The sequence below is a fragment of the Girardinichthys multiradiatus genome, chromosome 7 (genome assembly GCF_021462225.1).
Source record: "Girardinichthys multiradiatus isolate DD_20200921_A chromosome 7, DD_fGirMul_XY1, whole genome shotgun sequence".
Lineage (NCBI taxonomy): Eukaryota > Metazoa > Chordata > Actinopteri > Cyprinodontiformes > Goodeidae > Girardinichthys > Girardinichthys multiradiatus.
The window spans coordinates 17,249,363-17,269,736 of NC_061800.1; the positions used below are offsets into that span (position 1 = coordinate 17,249,363).

Here is a 20,374-nt window from a genome sequence, read left to right on the forward strand (position 1 = left end):
ATAAATAAATAGGATAATTAATATTTTAAGACTAGACACTAGTAGTTGTTTGCAAATATTAATCGATTAACTCCAGATAGAGTCAGTATTTAACACTAAATTGTAGTTATCTTATTAACTCTCAAAAAATAGTTAAATTAACTATTTGGTCTGTTTCCAGGCAGACACCACCAAACAGATGAAACTAAATTGAAACTGTCAATTCATGCTTATTTTGCTGTGTATCAAAGTTTTATTTATTAAAATGTTTTAAACTGGTAATCCTCTTCCACCGTTTTAAAAGATTTAAAATTAACCTGCAGTTTGGCAGCTGGGTTTGCATACCTAGTGTAAATTGAAGCAATCATTGATTTTAAACGAGACTGTCATAAGCTACAAAACCTTTTATGGAAATGCCTCACTAATAAAAACACTTAAAGGCTATATCCCTGCTCATTCACTCTCCTCAAGAGGTTGCTATTCCTCTTCAATCAGTGAGCTGCTGTGGAGAAGGGGAGTGATCATGCTGCCTAATGATGGCGATTATTAGAAAAGAAAAATGTTTTCCGAACTACCATTGGAGTTCCCTACATTTTGTGAAATATTTCAGCAGGAATATGAGACTAATGTAAATAATTTTAACAGTATAGTATAGATGGTATCAGAAGAGGGAACAGAAAAATTTTTTTTTCCAAAGTCTTTAGAATTTCTCATTAAACATGATTTGGCTGTCCTCTGTCCATGAACCTGGCTTTATGTCCATACATTTTTAGTAGTGTTGACATTGGAGTTTTGGAAAGGCTATTCAGAAGCTCAATGTTAGGCTGCTTTATCCATTCCAAAACCAGTTTTATTGTGTGTTTATAAGCATTATTTTTGTGGATTTCTTAATTGTCTTCAAACATGTAGCTCTTGTATTGACCTAAAAATAAAGAATCTGAAAGTGATGCTTGGCATTGTGGTCATGCCACCTTGTTCTCCCACCTTGTGCAGTGCACCACTAATAGTGGCAAGGCAACAGTTTCACAGCATGATGTTACTACTACCATGCTTAAAACCTGGTGTAGCATTCTTAGGTTAGAAAGTCTTATCCTGATCTCCTTGTGGTATTGTGGGCAGTGGTCATTTTAAGTCAAGCTTGAACCTCTGTTTTCACAGCTGGTCTCATTTTTTGTTCTGAAGAGTACCAAAGTGATTCAAATTGGTATTTCACATCAAATTCATTAACAAAAACCTCTCAGCATTACCTTCCCTGGCCAAAACATTTCTCTTTCCAGTGTGGCCACCAATCTTTGTGTTATTTTTGATCCACAGTTCACTTTTGAAAGCCATATCAAGCACATCTGCAAAATCTCATTCTTCCACCTCTGCAGCATTGCAAATCTCCGACCCTTACTGTCCCTTTTTGATGCAGAAAGGCTTGTCCATACCTTTGTCTCCTCCATACTTGACTTTGCAATGCACTTCTCATCGGGATTCCTGGCAAGAACACCCAGAGATTACAGTATGTTCAGAACTGCGCTGCCAGGATCCTGATGAGAGTGCGTAAAAATTTATCATCGTTAAATTTAACACCCCAGTTCTCCGTTCTCTTCACTGGCCTTACATTTCTGCCCGGATCACCAACAAAATCTCTCTGCTGATGTTCCTCTGCCTGCACGGTAATGCGCCATCTTACTTAAAAGACCTTTTCACCCTTCACTGTCCCTCATGCTCTCTCTGTTCCTTCACCACAGACCTTCTTGACATTCCCAGGACTCACTCCTGCACCATGGGCGACCAGGCCTTTTCCTGCACTGCCCCTCGGCTGTGGAACACTGTCTCCACATCTGAGGGCTGCACAGACCATGACATGCTTTAAAACAGACCTGAAATCCTTACGTTTTACCCAGTGTTTTCAATGATCTCCCTTTAACTGCGTTGTTCTGTTTTTATCTCTTTTGGTATTTAATGGAATCAGTACATTTTTGTGTATTTTATTTGTATTTTTATGTCCCTGGGAGAATTTATGTTCCACTATCTTTCAGTTCATGGCAGGCTTGAGTCTGGCGGTGATTCTAGGGTTACCTCTGAACATCCTAACTACCTACCTTCCTTCTGAGTGTGACAGTTGGGCACAACTGGGTGTGTCAACAGAAGAAAGATCCAAAACAGCCTCTCACTGGAACTGCATTTCATATATTCATTGCTTATACTGATATGAACAACAGGATTAATGGTTTGTGCTTAAGAATGTAAAAATGAATGAAAAATGATACAATGTGCACAGTTAATCATTAAAAAAAACATCCTTTAAAACTGTGACTCACTAGCGAAAAATAAAATAATACAAAACTGCTACAAAAACATTCTTTTAAGTTCTGGCAACCAAGAAAAATAAGAATAGAAAATGACCTTTTAGCATACAGAAGGCTTTCAAGAGATCACGACTTGTCTTCATTAAATAGAATTTGTCATTTCTCACTTTTAGAAATATGTCTGTTTGTCGTCTGTAGGGTACATTTTGCCTCTAAGAAACAAAAGCACACCCAGGATGTGGATTTGCCTGACTTTATCATCTGATGACTCACTGAGTTAAATAAGTGGCAATAAAAAGTGTAGGAAACAAATTTAAAAGACAGCTACTTGACTGACAACAGAATGCCCCGGTCACATTACTGACACTTTCTATGACCACACATTTTTAAACATGCATGACCAAAAATATGCTTATGGCACTCCCTCTTCCTGCTTACCACATGTACTATTTACTGCCATCTGCTCTGAGGACTCAGTTACCTTAGAAACCATTGATGTCATAACCCTCTTGTCTTATCAGTTAACTCGGCAGTTGCCAAACTGCTAACATCAGAACGTGTGCTTGTGTTTGTTTACTTTGTAAAGCTGCCTTCAGGGAACGCCCATATACTGTAACTGTGCCACATTGAAGAACTTAAGTTTAAGACAGTTTGTGTGGAAATGGCCTGAATGTGATTTGAAAACAAAAAAGGGGATATTGCAACCTAATTTCTGTAAGATTTTTGATTTTTTGAAGTTGTTAATCAAGTAAAGAGGAGGCCTGCTGAATTATCAACGGGAGTTATTTACCTGTAGAACTTTTAACAGAGAAACCACAACAGTCTTTTTGTCATAATGCTTTGGACTGAGTTTTGTCAACTACTTTGGTTTCCAGTTTGGTATATTTTAGCATATTATGTTTTCTATTCTGATTACTGTAGTGTTACTTTTTCACTTGTATGGATTGAAGTCTTTTTTTGTTTACTTTTACGCATTTGTCCTTGGTTAAGTAAAATTTTATATTAGAATTGTTTTTCAACTCCAAATATGTCCCGGGTCAATTTGACCCGAGGGATACTATAGGGTCCCAAAAGTGAATACCGTCCAAGGGTTACTTGATGGATTTTAGGTTCTGTGCGTTCCCTTTTGGTGTTCTTAAGTGCATGAAAAGAAGGTAACTGGATTTCTCTTGTTTCTTGAATATATTTCTCCTCTCATCTAAACGGCTCCTTTGGTTATGGCCATGGGTTATGAGTATTAAGGCTTTTAAGTTGTAGCCAGAATAATCACACTAGAAATTATTCTGAACTTAGCATGGTTGTTGGTGTTAGACGGGCTGGTATTTAAGAAACTGCTGATCAACTGGTATTTGGTATTTTTATGTACAACCATGGAGTGTTTACAGAAAGGTCAGAAAAAAAGAAAATATCCAGTGTGCAGCAGTTGTGTGAAAAAATGTCTTTTTGAAATCACAGGTCATAAGTGAATGGGTAGACTAGTTCAAGATTATGGAAAGGCAGTATCTCAAACGACCCGTTGTTAAAACCAAGATATGCGGAACACTTCTTTGAATGCACAACACTTTGATAATTCAAACAGATGGGGTGTAACAGATGATAACAGAGTAGAAAAACGTTGCTTGGTGCAATCAAGAATTTGACACAATAAAACATTAAATGATGGATCCATTTTGCCTTGCATCAATTGTTCTTGCTTCTGTTCGTTGTATCCTTGAGTGGGAGATATTTTTGACACACTTTGAGCCCCTTCATTGTTGGTGACTTTCCATTAGTATCTAATCTACTGGGTCGGTTTGGGTTTGATTCATTTTGCGTTCAACTGAGTAACATCTCAATGGGGGCGGGATTGTTATCAGCAAGTGGCCACACGGTCCGAAGGGATGTGATAGACATACTAAAACACAATAGCCTAGATTGCTGCTCCGTTTATGGCTTTTGTCAGACTCAGAGTGAAAGAAGAGAGCAAGAGAGGACTCTGGGCAGTGAGACCCGAAGCACTGTGGAAAAATACAGAAGAAAGAGGGAAGCCACGCCGTATCAACTGGAAGGATGTGGACCACAAAATGTGTGAAGGTAAGCTAGCGCTACCTAATGCTAGCTTGCCATAACACTCAAATACACACTAAGACCAGAGTAAAACGATTTGTCAGTTGAAAATATTAGTTTCTGAAATATTCTGTGACTAGTGACACCACCCCCCGAACCAATCAGTGACGTGACTGACAGTCTTCTGATGTCAAGTTTTCATTGCAAAACCACAAAATAATAATGGTTACTAATGGAATGTTAAGGAAAAAGCCGAAAAAGTTAGTCGAACTGCAGCGAACCGCTCTAAGTACGGACTAGTAATAAAGGGGCACTAGTGACCATAGTGTACCCATCTTCTGATAGCTACTCCAGTAGGATAATATATCACATCAAAAAGTTTGAAACATCTTAAGCTTAAGAAAATTAGTTCTCCGTACTCCAATGGCCTCCAGTCACCAGATCTCACACAATATAGTGTATTTAGAATATATGATGGAAAGGGGGATTTGCATCATGGATGTGCAGCCGATTAATGGGCAAAAACTATGATGCTATCATGTGTAGAATATAAACTATTTATGTGTGTAATATAAACCATCTATGTGTGTAACTGGCATGTGTACATAGAGCAGAAGGGGGTCACGCTTAGGGAGTGAAGCATAGAGTCCAAAGTCATAAATTATTGAAGGACAAGGAATCACCGATGGGGGTGAAGAAGACAGGGGAGAACAGGGCACAGAGAGGGCAAGGTCATAAATTGGGGAAGGAGACAAGGCGGGAGCCAGACAGGACATGAGGTTATATTGTTGCTGGGGAGATATTTACAGACAGGATGATTGTGTATGTGTACTGCATAGCAGCGAGGGGTATATACAGGTCCTTCTCAAAATATTAGCATATTGTGATAAAGTTCATTATTTTCCATAATGTCATGATGAAAATTTAACATTCTTATATTTTAGATTCATTGCACACTAACTGAAATATTTCAGGTCTTTTATTGTCTTAATACGGATGATTTTGGCATACAGCTCATGAAAACCCAAAATTCCTATCTCACAAAATTAGCATATTTCATCCGACCAATAAAAGAAAAGTGTTTTTAATACAAAAAACGTCAACCTTCAAATAATCATGTACAGTTATGCATTCAATACTTGGTCGGGAATCCTTTTGCAGAAATGACTGCTTCAATGCGGCGTGGCATGGAGGCAATCAGCCTGTGGCACTGCTGAGGTCTTATGGAGGCCCAGGATGCTTCGATAGCGGCCTTTAGCTCATCCAGAGTGTTGGGTCTTGAGTCTCTCAACGTTCTCTTCACAATATCCCACAGATTCTCTATGGGGTTCAGGTCAGGAGAGTTGGCAGGCCAATTGAGCACAGTGATACCATGGTCAGTAAACCATTTACCAGTGGTTTTGGCACTGTGAGCAGGTGCCAGTTCGTGCTGAAAAATGAAATCTTCATCTCCATAAAGCTTTTCAGCAGATGGAAGCATGAAGTGCTCCAAAATCTCCTGATAGCTAGCTGCATTGACCCTGCCCTTGATAAAACACAGTGGACCAACACCAGCAGCTGACACGGCACCCCAGACCATCACTGACTGTGGGTACTTGACACTGGACTTCTGGCATTTTGGCATTTCCTTCTCCCCAGTCTTCCTCCAGACTCTGGCACCTTGATACCTTGATTTCCGAATGACATGCAGAATTTGCTTTCATCCGAAAAAAGTACTTTGGACCACTGAGCAACAGTCCAGTGCTGCTTTTCTGTAGCCCAGGTCTGGGGAATGCGGCACCTGTAGCCCATTTCCTGCACACGCCTGTGCACGGTGGCTCTGGATGTTTCTACTCCAGACTCAGTCCATTGCTTCCGCAGGTCCCCCAAGGTCTGGAATCGGCCCTTCTCCACAATCTTCCTCAGGGTCCGGTCACCTCTTCTCGTTGTGCACCGTTTTCTGCTCACTTTTTTCTTCCCACAGACTTCCAACTGAGGTGCCTTGATACAGCACTCTGGGAACAGCCTATTCATTCAGAAATTTCTTTCTGTGTCTTACCCTCTTGCTTGAGGGTGTCAATAGTGGCCTTCTGGACAGCAGTCAGGTCGGCAGTCTTACCCATGATTGGTGTTTTGAGTGATAAACCAGGCTGGGAGTTTTAAAGGCCTCAGGAATCTTTTGCAGGTGTTTAGAGTTAACTCGTTGATTCAGATGATTAGGTTCATAGCTCATTTAGAGACCCTTTTAATGATATGCTAATTTTGTGAGATAGGAATTTTGGGTTTTAATGAGCTGTATGCCACAATCATCCGTATTAAGACAATAAAAGACCTGAAATATTTCAGTTAGTGTGCAATGAATCTAAAATATATGAATGTTAAATTTTCATCACGACATTATGGAAAATAATGAACTTTATCACAATATGCTAATATTTTGAGAAGGACCTGTAAAGGTATTGTGGCCCCTCCAAAACAGACAACACACAGACGTTTCCAGGTACCAGTGTAAGTGTGTGTCCCCTCTCTGAATTCAGATTGGTTTTAATAAACTTGTGGAAACGCACAACTCATCTCTGACTGAGGATTGTCCTTTGGGGTGCCAAATAAAAGAGTCGGGGAAAGGTGAGGAGTAATGTAAGAGTTAACTGACGGCCAGTAAAGTTTTCCTACCTCAACACATGTCAATATGGACCTAAATGGAGCTATGCAGCACAAGAGAGTTGGTTCAAGCACTTAAAGCTTGGTGGAGCGGTCCATCATGATCAAAGCATTGATTTAATAACTTCATTGTACTTACTGTATTGACATAATGTAGTGTGCAAGTCTAAACCAGATGCAGGTCTCTTAATTTTGCTTGCTTTCGCCATTTAATTAATCTCAATGTAATTGGATCTCTATCAGTGACACAAATTCTTGATCAGGACATTCCTAGTATTATATAAACCACAAGGTTAAAAGATATTTCAGAGCCTTAGGCAGCTGCCTTTTTATTTACTTGACACAAGTCCACTATCATCTATAATATAAGTTCAGCCTAATGACGTTCCCTTTTGTGTTTGTTCTGTTCTCATGCTTTCTTCTTGCAGTGTGAATGAAAGCACAACATTCAAAAAGAACCACCTGTTGTAAGATGTGTAGCGAACTAATCAATACACCAACATTCTAATTTCAATTGCAAATGATCCAAACGTAACAGAAGAAGTGTATCTGGTGTAAACTGCTGATACAAAGTCATCCAACGTTGTTGTTACTCTGTTAATGTCTAACATAGGCAAATTCATGCACACCAGAGAGAGGAATCCTGAGAATCAGAGTCAAAAATGTTGAAAGCAGGTGTTTCCTTAAGGAAATACCACAGTAAAAAGAATGTAGTATCCACAAGCATCTTGTCTCCATCTCTTAGAAAAAAAGGCTCTGAAGCTGCTGCTTCAGATTTCAAGGCTTTTCCGCTTAAGCTGCCATCTGTACCAGCCGCATTCATCCATGCCTAAATGATTTTCAATGTCTGTCTCCTTTGCTTTCCCTCTTTTTTGCTATCTCTGACTCTCCTTAACTGCTTCCTGGCTCTGTGTGTCCCTTTTCTGTTTTCACAACCTTTTCTATCCTAGCAATGTAGTGCATTCACTTGTCCTAGAATGTTTGGACTATTCAAACAATAAACCAGAGCTGAAACACATATATTAACACTTCCATAATGGTGACTTAAGAAGGCAAACAAAGTAATAATTGCTACCCTATGAGGTTTTTTCTCTGTGTGTCATATTTAGACATTTTCAACTAATAAGAACAAAGGAATAGGTTGAACGGGAAATCAGATTTTCTGAACAATGAGACAGGAGTTTGAATTCTGATGCTACATTAACAGAATTTATACTTTTTCTTTAGTATAAATTACTCAAAGAGCTAATTCAAGAATGTCCTTGGTGGTGGGAATACACTCTGCCAAGTAGAGGAACAGAGAAGGAAGCATTTGAGTACTTGTGCACAGTAATTTAAAGTTCCACTTTGTTGCAGCATTTGGAGATAATTTAGAGGTACCACTGGAGGAATTAAAGTTAATTAACTCTCCCAGCAAAAGTTTATCTTTTGCTGTTTCATAATGTGAGTTCAGGCACTATGAGTCTTCAGTCTTGTGGTATTAGTTTAAAGCTGTCACAATCAGCTTATTTCATACAAAATGTCACATGTGGTTCAAATGTTAAAATAACAGTGAAATGGGCCTATTTTAAGCCTCCACTTATTGCTGTAGATCCAATGTTGTCTCATGGTGGTGTTTACTTTATAATGGAGTTATTGCCATGGTAGCAGCCAGGCCCTGCGTGGTTTCAGGTTCCTGATTTAATCAGCAGCTATGAGTGTGAGGGATATCTGTGCCAGCTATAATAACACACAACACACAAAAGTGCACGTGTCATCCCTTTTGATTTGGAACAAAGCAGCCGCTGAAAAGCTGCAGAGTCCCTGCTGACCTCCCCCGCAGTCAAATGAAACATGAAATCAATGCTCTGCGTTAACCCCCAGACAAATCCGGAAGCAGTAAGACCAAGCAGGTTAAGTCATTGTGGTGTCGCCCACCTTCATCTACATTATTAAGCTGAATCAGTAATTCAGCAGGTTTTACCAACTTCTTTTTGTAACTGCTGAACCTGTCAGCTACTAAGACATTCGCAAACAACATGAGCAGAGCACAAGTACAGAAAAAACCAATCCGGCTCTGAAAACATTTTGACAGCCGTGAGACTGAGCTCCTACATATTGCTCCAATCAAAACACAGACAGAGCAGAAAGTTTAATGTCGACAATAAAGTGACCAGTGTGCACTGAAAGCACAGTGTCAATCTCAGACAGGACAGTGGCAGACATCAAACATTGTAACGTCTCACTGAAAGGTTGTCTCTTGGCTTTATTGCTTTTTAAAAACTTGCATAGTGGCTGTTATTGTAAGCATTTGATCCCTTCAAAAGTGTTTAATCAAAATCCATTTTTGCATAATTGTGCATTAAAATATAAGACACACTATGGGTGTTCAACTAGTCGAAAAAAGTCGAAAAGATAAGCGATGTCAACCATAATAATCCATCGACATGAATACTTTTTAGTCATGTCATGTGACTTTTTTGATATGCTTAAGTTTTCCATAAAAACAGAAACTGTTTTTCTCCAGTTTGGTAGAGTTATGTGCCACTATTGTCAAATCATCATGGTGGATAAAGCATCAATGACAAAATAGTCAGGGTGTAAAAAGTTGTTAACATTTTTAAAAACCAAGGCAGTTTAAAGTTCAGTATTTCAAGTAAGACAATGATAAAAGGAGGTCTGGACGTTCTACAAGCTCTATTGGTTTAATACAGCATAATGCATGAGGGTAAAAGGATAATGAAGAGCTAAGAAAACACACAGGCACCATAAGTTGTCTTTAAGCTGCTGAAGCTGTGAATTTAAACACATTGAACCATTCTGTCAATTAAAAAATGTTTTGTGGAATCAATGCAAACACAACTCAGAAATGCCACAGCAAATTATTTGACACCTCGACGATACTTGTCTTTAAGATGCATAGCATGTGCCACATTGCAGTGCACCAAGACAATGCAGATCAGTTGACCTTAACAGTTAAATAAGCGATGCTAGAAAATAGACCAGTGCTGAAAACAGCTCACTGGCATAACAACTCTGCTTTTTTTACGGGTCTCAAATATAACTGTGTTTGACCCTTCACTTATCACACCATACAAACATTCAAACGTGGTGCTGGCATTATTATTCCCAGTGAACAGTTTTGTGACAGTGGCTAGAAAACCAAAAACTTTCTCAAGAGTTCTTGACACCTTGGGGAAAAGTTTAAAATACAAACAAGTCAACATACACAAAGAAAATATAGATTAGTTATACTCATTCTCTAAATGACCTCACTGGTACTTGAAATTGTTAAGGCTCTGAATTCCTTTAGTGGAAGATTTTACATTGTTGAGTTCTGATTGTAGATTGAAGAAAAATGACCAGAATCAATTTTAAGGGTGTGGAAACAACTAAAATGTAAAAAATACTAAAAGTTACCTGGAGTACTTTTCTTGCGTTAACATTGTCGGTGGTACAAGCCTGAAACAATTGCAAATTGGACCTTTTATTTGATTCCACAAGTGGCTCTTCAGCAGTGTTAGATACACTTTCATGACTCAAGGCACACTGACTGTTTAAACAAGTCTTTTAGCTGCTACATTTCCCTGCAAACATTTGGCTACCTTTGTTATATGAAATCATAAGCCTGAACAGACACTGGTCATTTCTCCCTTAAGCCATTTAGTACATTTTGCAGTTATAGTCATTTCATACCCAAAAAAGACATACAGATGTTCTATGCCAACAATGTGTCAATAAAGATGTTGCACCTCTTTGGATAATTGATGATTTAAAGTAATTTTCTATAATCGATTCATATTTTTCTTTAAGGAAAACTGGTTATGTGACTCCAATAAATAATATCTAGTGTTAGGAAGATGTATTTTTTTCTGGTGTGATTAAGACTTAAGTGGCGAAATTGGAGATCAAAACTACAACTGGTGGAAATAGGATGTAATACAAAATCTTGAGAGAATAATACAATTGATTTGAAATCTTCATGAGCCAACCTGAATAAAAACATTGCATCAGAAAAAAGCCTTTAAAGCCCTCATAAGTCAAAGAAAAGGGATGTAAAACACTAAAAATTATTTGTTTTACACAGAGCTGTGAACACAGAACAAGCCTGCAGAAGAGACTTTGGCAACTAAGGGATACCTCGTCCATTGCAGGGCAGGTTGGATGTTCCTGTGCATTTCTTCAGACTGCTGTCCAAAGACAGTGAGCAACTAAGAGGGTGTTCACACTTCTTCCCTGTCCATCCTTCCTTGCAGTCACACATGCCGCAGTTACACTGACCATGACCTGCCCAGAAAGCGAGGAGAGGTATGGGAAGCCAAGAAAAAATAGATTTGATTTCAATTATTTAAAAAACAAAAAACAGACATCATTACACCTCACATTTTAACATTATATGGAGAATTCACTTAAGTGGCTGTGATATTACACTGAAGTATTCATTAAAGAAGTTAAAGGTCCACTGAATCATTGACTTAAAAACTATTATACCCCAATATCTGCAAACTGCACAAATAACAAAAGGTAATTAATCTATTTATTTTTTTAAGAAAAGATCACTATTATTACAACATCTATAGGAAATAGTGGAGGCAGTATGCAGTTAGCCTAAGAACAATCGGTCTACAAATGATGTGAAACCATTTTTTACAATAGCATTTAAAATAAGCTTTTCAAATCCCTTTTTCAAATAGCATTCGGACCTGAGCAGAAGTCATCGGTGTAGCGGTCGTATGTTGCGTGGCAGTTCCTCTCATCGCACTCGCAGGTGTCTCCATGAATGTCCCCCCAGTCGCCAGAGGGATCTACATCATGGCAGGTGCATTCCCCACACACACAGGTGCCTAATGTCAAAGAAATTCCATGTTACTCTACAGCATATTAATGTCAGGAGGGGAAATATTTGTTCGTTCTTCTTTGCAAAACACCTCAAATCTGTGAATATCAGTTTTTAAGCCATGCCTCAGATCCTCAAGTGGATTTAGTTGTCGATTTTGACAGGCCCAATGTAACACACTAATATTACTTGTTCCAAACCATTGTAGCTCTGACTGTATGTTTTGGGTTCTTCTACTGCTGGGAGTTGAAACTACTTCCCAGTCCCAAGTTTATTACAGTTCTAACAGGTTTTTTGCAGGATTGCTCATCTAACCATTTTTCAGCTCCCAATAGCTTTTGTGTCTTTGCTGAAGACAAACGTCCCCATAGCATGCTGCCACCACTGTATGGGGATGGTGTGTGCAGTCTTAGTTTTTAACCTGCTTCACTGCATTATCCCTGACCAGTCTGCAGTGCTCCTTGATCTCAACGAGGCTGTTTTCTGATGTTTTTAAACAAACCTCTCAGGCCTTCACATGACAGCTTATTATATGCTGTGCTTAAATTACGTCTGAAGGCAAAGGTGTAGATTTTATTTACACGGATCAGATTAAAGGGGCTTACAAAAGATGTATGCCAAAATTGCAGATTTTTTAATTTGTAAAACTTTTCGGAAAATTAACATTTTCTGTCCACTTCACACTGTCATGGAGTGACACTTTTGGACTTTATGGTTTATTTTGCTTGTCCTTAGATCTTAGGTTGTTGTGCTACCTCCAGTTCTCAGTTTCCTTTAGTTCATGTTTATTCTTGATTCTGTTTTATCTTGGTCTGTAGTTTTCGTTTAGGTCTGTTTCACTGTTTTGTTAATCAGTCCCTTTCCTCATGTCTTAGTCTTATTAGGTTCACCTGCTCCCTCTGTCTCCCTGCGTCCATGTCACACCTGTTCCCTGTTTCTTTGATTACCTGCCTTTTGTTCCCCTCTCTGTGCTCTGTGTATATTAGTTGTTCTGTTTGCTTAGTTCCTCGCTGGTTCGTTCTGTTACTACCCCGTTCCCTACCATGTCTATGCTTTGTTTTGCTTCGCTTTGTTTTTATGCTATGTTTACCATGTCTATGCTTTGTCTATGCTTCGTTTGGAGACTATGCTATGTTTTTGCCTTAAGTGACCTGCAGAGTTCATGTAAGTTTTGGACTGTACTTATGATTCATCCCTGCAGTGTTTTTGTTACGTTTTGGATTTTTCTTTTTTAATAAACAAGGAAGTACTAAGATGCGGCTACCGAGCTCTTGTCTGCGCTTTGGTCCGACCCACAGTCCTCCCCGACACACACTCTGCATCACTATATATTTGGTCTGTTTCATAAAATCCAAATAAAATAAACTGAATTTTATGATTGCAAAAAGAATGTTAAAAGATTCAGGGTCTTTTAATTAATTTTGTAGGGCACTGAGAAGTATTTCATGTTTTTGTTTTCATCCCGTAACAATTGTTTATAAAAACATTTGTTAATAGGCAGTGTAAGGTCATTCGATGGGTGCTCTTTTCAATGACTTTCATAATTATTTTTTTTCCAGAATCATTCCAGCACACCAGCAAATTAAATATTCATGACTATATCTATTCCAACAATTGTCATCTGCCTTCTCGAAAGATCTGTATTTGTTTTTCTTGGAAAAAACTGCATGCAAACTGAATTTTCTTTTCTTTCAGGTTTTTCAATCCTCATTCTTTCATTTATATTTTTCCTGTCCTCTTTTCATTTGTTTAACATCTTAGCCCAGGCATTAGCAGAGCAGCAGCAGCCGGTGGAAACCTATTTCCCCTTATCGGAGGAGACAGAGCACAGGGAACCCCATAGGAGACGGCCAGCTGGCAGGCCTGAGCGGCTAAGGCTGCCGCGTGTCTGCCCTATGACTGAGCGTTCAGTCTTCCTCACTTTCTCATTATCCTGCAATCCTGGATTAATAGACATATGAATTATCTGTCTGCCACAAATGTCACGGATGAACTGCAAAGTTAATAGAAACACCTGTATTATTATTTTAATGTTATAATTACACTATATGTGTTATTTAGTCATAAACCTAACTCCCTCCATATAAAAAACCTTTGTGCAGCTGTCAGGATCAAATACCAAAATTTTATGTTAGTAGCCTTTGGCAGTTTGCGCCTGGTATGTTTTATACTATCCACTGGGAAGGCTAGGTGAGCCAAACAGAGAAGCTTTGATACTTTGATGGGATAAAAGAGAATTATCTGCAGGGTTCTGCCAGTCAAATAATAAGCCATTTACAGTATCCCAGAGTGTCAGCAGAAGATGAGGTTTACAGATGAACAGAGGATAGAAAGAAGACATTGACCATCTCATACAGAAAAATACATTTCACTTCTCAAGATCTAAACAGGGTAATGAAATCAATTCATCTCTTTATTATGTGACCCCCCCCCCCCCCATCTATTGTCTACAATCGGCAGGAATTGTGTCACAATACTTTAAATCAGGAGACTAAACAGAGGCAAATTGCCTTTAATTGCTAAGACTCCTATTATCAGTAGCAACTGCCTCACTTGAAGGATTCTTTATAAGGTGAGTAGAGCAGATTAACAGTATTCAGTTGCTTATGTAGAGAAAGGCTGATGTTCACTACTAGTCAAAATTTATATATACACTTTCTCACTTAACGGGTCTCCATTAACCATCAAATGAGAAAGTGTGTCTACTACCATTGATGGGTAGTATAGTTGCATATTTCTTGTACACTCACTATTCTTAGTACCTGTGCATTTTAGTAGATATTAGTTTCTGTTCACTTAGTGATAAGTTTATTATTATTAATATTTTACATGGTCCTTTTCTGTTAAACATTTTTTGCAACCTGCTTTCATGTATTTTCTTTAACTCAATTTCCCACGTAAATTTTTAGAGCATGACTCATTTGATTACTTCAGTTTTACTCCTGCTGTTGTTAAGCAAAATGTTTTCATATTTTGTTGTAGAGTTTTAATTTCTTTTTTTGGTATTTTTTTCATTTTGATTATTCAAAGTATTGCATTTGTTTTAGCAAACCGGACTTCAGCATCAGGTTAATTTAAAAAGCCTATAGCAAAGGGACATGTGACCCTATAATTGTGTGGTGAAGGAAATCAAAGTTTTCTACCTTGATGCAGCTTGCCCACACACAAATGAGATGATATGCATTTACTTAAAGAAAAATGCCATTTGTACATCTATACATTTATATTTATAAAACAAGCTGACCTTTAAAGACTAGTGTTGTTTACAACATGCTGTTAGTGTGAAATATTTACAGTCTCCAGAATGTTGGTGATAATTGCTGTCCATGAGAAAAAAATGAGTAAAAGGCCACCTGCTGGCTTTACAAAAAACACTTCAGGGAAAGCCGGCTGAAGTTGGATTTTGAAATTGCAAAGTTGGTGGTTTCTTAGCAAACCAAGCCTGAAAATTAAATATGGCAGTCATATTTTCCCACATGCATCCGGCCTAAACGGGCTCAACGGCTCAAATTTTTAATCAACTCCTGACATATGGTTTACTTTAATCCAGAGGAACCAAATGCAGTACAAATACATTCTGAACTTACAATTTAGACAAAAAAATATTGTTAAATATTTAGATTAGAAACTAGGGATGCACAATATATTGGCATTACCATCAGTATGGGCCGATGTTAATGCCAATGTCAATTTGTGTCATATCAAAGTTTGTGGAGTGGGTTGGCCTCGTGGTATTTGTTTGGGTATGTGACAGGAAAAGTGGTGCTGCGCGAGACTTTGAAGTGTTTAAAGCAGAGAAGCAATGTCAGCGTGTTCCTTTTTTTTTACAGTGTTGAAAGGATATATACAGTCATATTCAATAAATTAGAATATTATAGAACAATTAATTTACTTAAGGAAATCAGTTCAAAAATGAAACACATTATACAGATAAATTACACACAGACTGATGTTTTCAGGCTTTATTTCTGTTAATTATGAGGGTTTTCTGCTTACACTAATGAAAACACAGCATTTAAGATTGTAATGTTATATCAAATCAATGAAAACAACATTAAGACAGAAACATGGGCTTAATGAAAAGTATCTTCAAAACCTGCCTAAAGATTGTTATTCCAAATGGTACTTTTAATCAAACAAACAAGCCTCATCAGAATGCATATTCTAATTTGACTGTATGACAGTATATTTATAATATATATATAATATCGGTAAATATAGTTTATCAACCATAACAGCCATATTAATATCAGATATTGATATCAACCCCAATGTCCTCATCAAAAAACCTTTATTAATAGGAATTTGCAACAGATACTGTAGTGCTTCACATAAACGGGTTAATGAACAGAACTAAAACACAATAAATGATGTAGAAACAATCCTCATAACGTGTATTGTGTGACTGAGGTGTTCTGAGGAAGGTCTGCCTCCATTAAAGACATCATCATCATTAGGACTGACTTCATTGTGATGTTTCTCTTTCTCTCTGTCACTTTTGAAACATCGGTGCTTGTGTGTAATTTTCATCTTTTGACAGTGAAACTTGGGAGCTGACACAAAGAAAGTGCAAATTGCTGATCTCACTGCACTTACTGGGCATGTTAGCTTCAGTATTCCATTTTAAGCTTTGTGAGTCATAGTAAGATGCAGCACATTAAAGGCCAAAAAGATATACAAACATGGGCCCAGGTGCAATGGAATACTAATAGATTGAACAAGAACACATTTCTACTTCAGTGTAGTTCTACCTAGAAAAATGTAAGACACCTAAAGATGCAAAACTGGTTGGCGTTGCAATTTTTAACTTTTACTGTTGAACAAAATATTACCTACATAATCCAAATATTATGAAACTACATTTATAGAAACCTTTTCTTAAACATTTATGAGTGAATATATAGCAACTGAACCTCTCAAAGCTTTTCTCAAAAGGAAAACACAAATCTACACCACAAAACCAATCACCTTGCAACATTTTTTTCCTTTTTGTTCTGCCAGTTGTGTACTTGGCCAGAAATTGCAGCTCCATGATGGCACTCCCATGTAGCCTCATTTCATCCAACCACTTACGAAGCCCTCAGTCAGACCACTGTAATTAATTTTAGAGAAATTCACTGAAATCCCGCAGGAGCACTTCAGTCAACTTAAATGAGATATTCCTTTGACTGCTTGTTAGCCATACTCTGATGATTCACAGAACATGATTCTTTTTACAGCAGTCTAGTGTCTGGGTTGTCTTTAGTTCTGTATTTCTCCTGACTGTTTTATAATTTGGGGTTATCCAAAGAAGAAGAGAAGCCCTGACCTAGTGTCTCCTTGTTATACATGCTTACCCATCACGCATATTTCAGCCAAAGCAGACATTTTACTGCTTCATGTCACAAACTTTATTTATTTTTACTGGCTGACATGATGATGACGTTGTTATGATGATTATGGTCATCATCACAGCTTAGTTTTTCCTCTATGTTATAAATATAAAATCTGAACGCAAATCTGCATACAAGAACCTGGTGTTTTATTTTTGGAGGTGTCTTTCATCTTTCTGATGATCCAAACAGGCAAGAAACAAAATTGCACCTATTTAGAGTGTATTTATCTTGTTACTAAGCAACACAAATACAAATACAAATACAAATTGTCTAGGTTTAAAATTCTTCTATGAGGTATTGTAAGCTAGTTTAGATAAAATATAGTCATTATGATTCTTTAAAATCAGGTATCAAACATAACCTAAGTCATTTATGGTTTACCAGAATAGTTATATATTTTTCCTAACTGAATATATATTTACTTTTGCCAGTCTTTGGAAGTGTATACCAACAGTGAAGAAGTTGAACAAACCTCTGTTGCTGCATATTTGGCCATCTGGAGATGTGCATTTCCGCTTACTTTCCCATGGGCTGATGTCACACTGGAACTCACATTTGTCTCCATGCCAACCAGCAGCACAGTAACAGTTTCCACAGTAACACTGGCCATGGCCTGGAAGGACAAGGAGGAACTCATAAGGTCTCATGCAGGAGATTGACTGACACAAAATTTTATCAATCTTTAGCAGAATTCTGGATCAGATATACTTTCACTTCTTATTTTATCATTTCTACTTTGCACAATTGTCAGCCATAACCTAAATTTAGTTCTGCACAAACTAGACCACTTGCAAAGAGTGTGACATAAAATAAAAGGTTTTCTATCTGTCACCTGGCATCTTTAATTCCTGGCTTTTTATCGCTGTTGCAAATGATTCTTGATAATAAAAATAAATAATTCTATATAATACCACATGATGTTAAATCAGTAGCAGCATTTGAAAAGCCTGCTGATAGAAATAGATGAGAGCTTTAAACATACTAATTATTGCCTTGTGTGTGTAAACTGTAGAGATTCTGCTTTTGACTGACTGCATTAGACAGATGATGAATACCAATTTATGTCTAATGTTGGTTAAGAATAGAATAGAAAAGAATGCTGTTGCAGCAGCAGCATTTACGAAACACCAAAAACAAAAGTGAGTAAATCTTGATCATTGTAAAGTCTAATGGCTGAAGGACTTCTTGTTGTGTTTAGTCCTGCACTGAGGTGGTATCGGTCTGTAACTGAAGGTGCTCTCCCTAAACACCCCCAGGTCAGGCAGTGGGTGTGAGTCATTCCTCAAAATGAAGATCAGTTACCTGGGCATCCTCACCCCAGTCACCTGCTGAACTTGGTCCAGCTCAGCCCTGATGATGGAACTCGCCCTCTATATTCGTTAATTGAGTCTCTTCTTGTCCTGACAACAAGCTCCCTCTCTCCAACACACTACACCAAAGAACAGTGCACTAGCTAGCACGGTTTGGTAAAAGGTGAGCAGAAGGGCTCTCCTAATGTTGAAGGATTTTAACCTTCTCAAAAAGTACTATCTGTTCTGACATTTCCTGTACACTGTCTCTGTGTGTGTGGACCCGTCCAGCTTGTCATCCAGCTGCACCCCCAGGTACTTGTAGCTGGACACAACCTCCACCTCCATGCCTTGAATGGTAACTGGACACAGTGGGTACTTCTTCTTCCGGAAATCAATCACCATCTCCTTGGTTTTAATGATATTCATCTGAATTATGTGGTACAATGTAACACATTTCCTGTAACGCTGCAGTATGGGACATCAGTAAATAGCACATAATCTGCATTGTACAGTACCATGAAGAAAGGCTTTTCTCTCATAACATTTTCCTATTTTGTCATGTACAAACTACAAACTTCAATGTATTTTATTGGGATTTTATGCAATAGAGCAGCCGAAATTAGCATCTTATGAACGATTCATTCATCCATCTATTCTCTTCCACTTATCCGAGATCTGGTGGTGGTGGCAACAGGTCCAGAAGGGAACTCCTGACATCCCTAAACCCAATGACATCTTCCAGCTCATTCTGTGGGACCCCAAGACATTCCAAGGCCAGTTAGGATATAGAGGTCCTTCTCAAAATATTAGCATATTGTGATAAAGTTCATTATTTTCCATAATGTCATGATGAAAATTTAACATTCATTTATTTTAGATTCATTGCACACTAACTGAAATATTTCAGGTCTTTTATTGTCTTAATACGGATGATTTTGGCATACAGCTCATGAAAACCCAAAATTCCTATCTCACAAAATTAGCATATCATTAAAAGGGTCTCTAAACGAGCTATGAACCTAATCATCTGAATCACCGAGTTAACTCTAAACACCTGCAAAAGATTCCTGAGGCCTTTAAAACTCCCAGCCTGGTTCATCAATCAAAACCCCAATCATGGGTAAGACTGCCGACCTGACTGCTGTCCAGAAGGCCACTATTGACACCCTCAAGCAAGAGGGTAAGACACAGAAAGAAATTTCTGAACGAATAGGCTGTTCCCAGAGTGCTGTATCAAGGCACCTCAGTGGGAAGTCTGTGGGAAGGAAAACGTGTGGCAGAAAACGCTGCACAACGAGAAGAGGTGACCGGACCCTGAGGAAGATTGTGGAGAAGGGCCGATTCCAGACCTTGGGGGACCTGCGGAAGCAGTGGACTGAGTCTGGAGTAGAAACATCCAGAGCCACCGTGCACAGGCGTGTGCAGGAAATGGGCTACAGGTGCCGCATTCCCCAGGTCAAGCCACTTTTGAACCAGAAACAGCGGCAGAAGCGCCTGACCTGGGCTACAGAGAAGCAGCACTGGACTGTTGCTCAGTGGTCCAAAGTACTTTTTTTGGATGAAAGCAAATTCTGCATGTCATTCGGAAATCAAGGTGCCAGAGTCTGGAGGAAGACTGGGAAGAAGGAAATGCCAAAATGCCAGAAGTCCAGTGTCAAGTACCCACAGTCAGTGATGGTCTGGGGTGCCGTGTCAGCTGCTGGTGTTGGTCCACTGTGTTTTATCAAGGGCAGGGTCAATGCAGCTAGCTATCAGGAGATTTTGGAGCACTTCATGCTTCCATCTGCTGAAAAGCTTTATGGAGATGAAGATTTCATTTTTCAGCACGACCTGGCACCTGCTCACAGTGCCAAAACCACTGGTAAATGGTTTACTGACCATGGTATCACTGTGCTCAATTGGTCTGCCAACTCTCCTGACCTGAACCCC

The 20,374-nt window shown here is 38.5% G+C and overlaps 1 protein-coding gene across 5 annotated transcripts in view; it reads right to left on the reverse strand.

The window, feature by feature from the left end:
- itgbl1 (integrin, beta-like 1) overlaps positions 1-20,374 on the reverse strand; it is a 90,694-nt gene that overhangs the window by 37,884 nt on the left and 32,436 nt on the right. For all 5 annotated transcript variants that reach the window (XR_007038961.1, XM_047370212.1, XM_047370214.1 and 2 more), the window contains 3 exons: positions 17,626-17,766; positions 11,645-11,785; positions 11,082-11,228 (listed from right to left, as the gene is read on the reverse strand). Coding sequence is in view for 4 of the 5 variants with exons in the window: in XM_047370212.1 (XP_047226168.1) it covers positions 11,082-11,228; positions 11,645-11,785; positions 17,626-17,766 (429 nt within the window). In the remaining variant the exon portion in view is untranslated. The remainder of the gene's footprint in view (positions 1-11,081; positions 11,229-11,644; positions 11,786-17,625; positions 17,767-20,374) is intronic.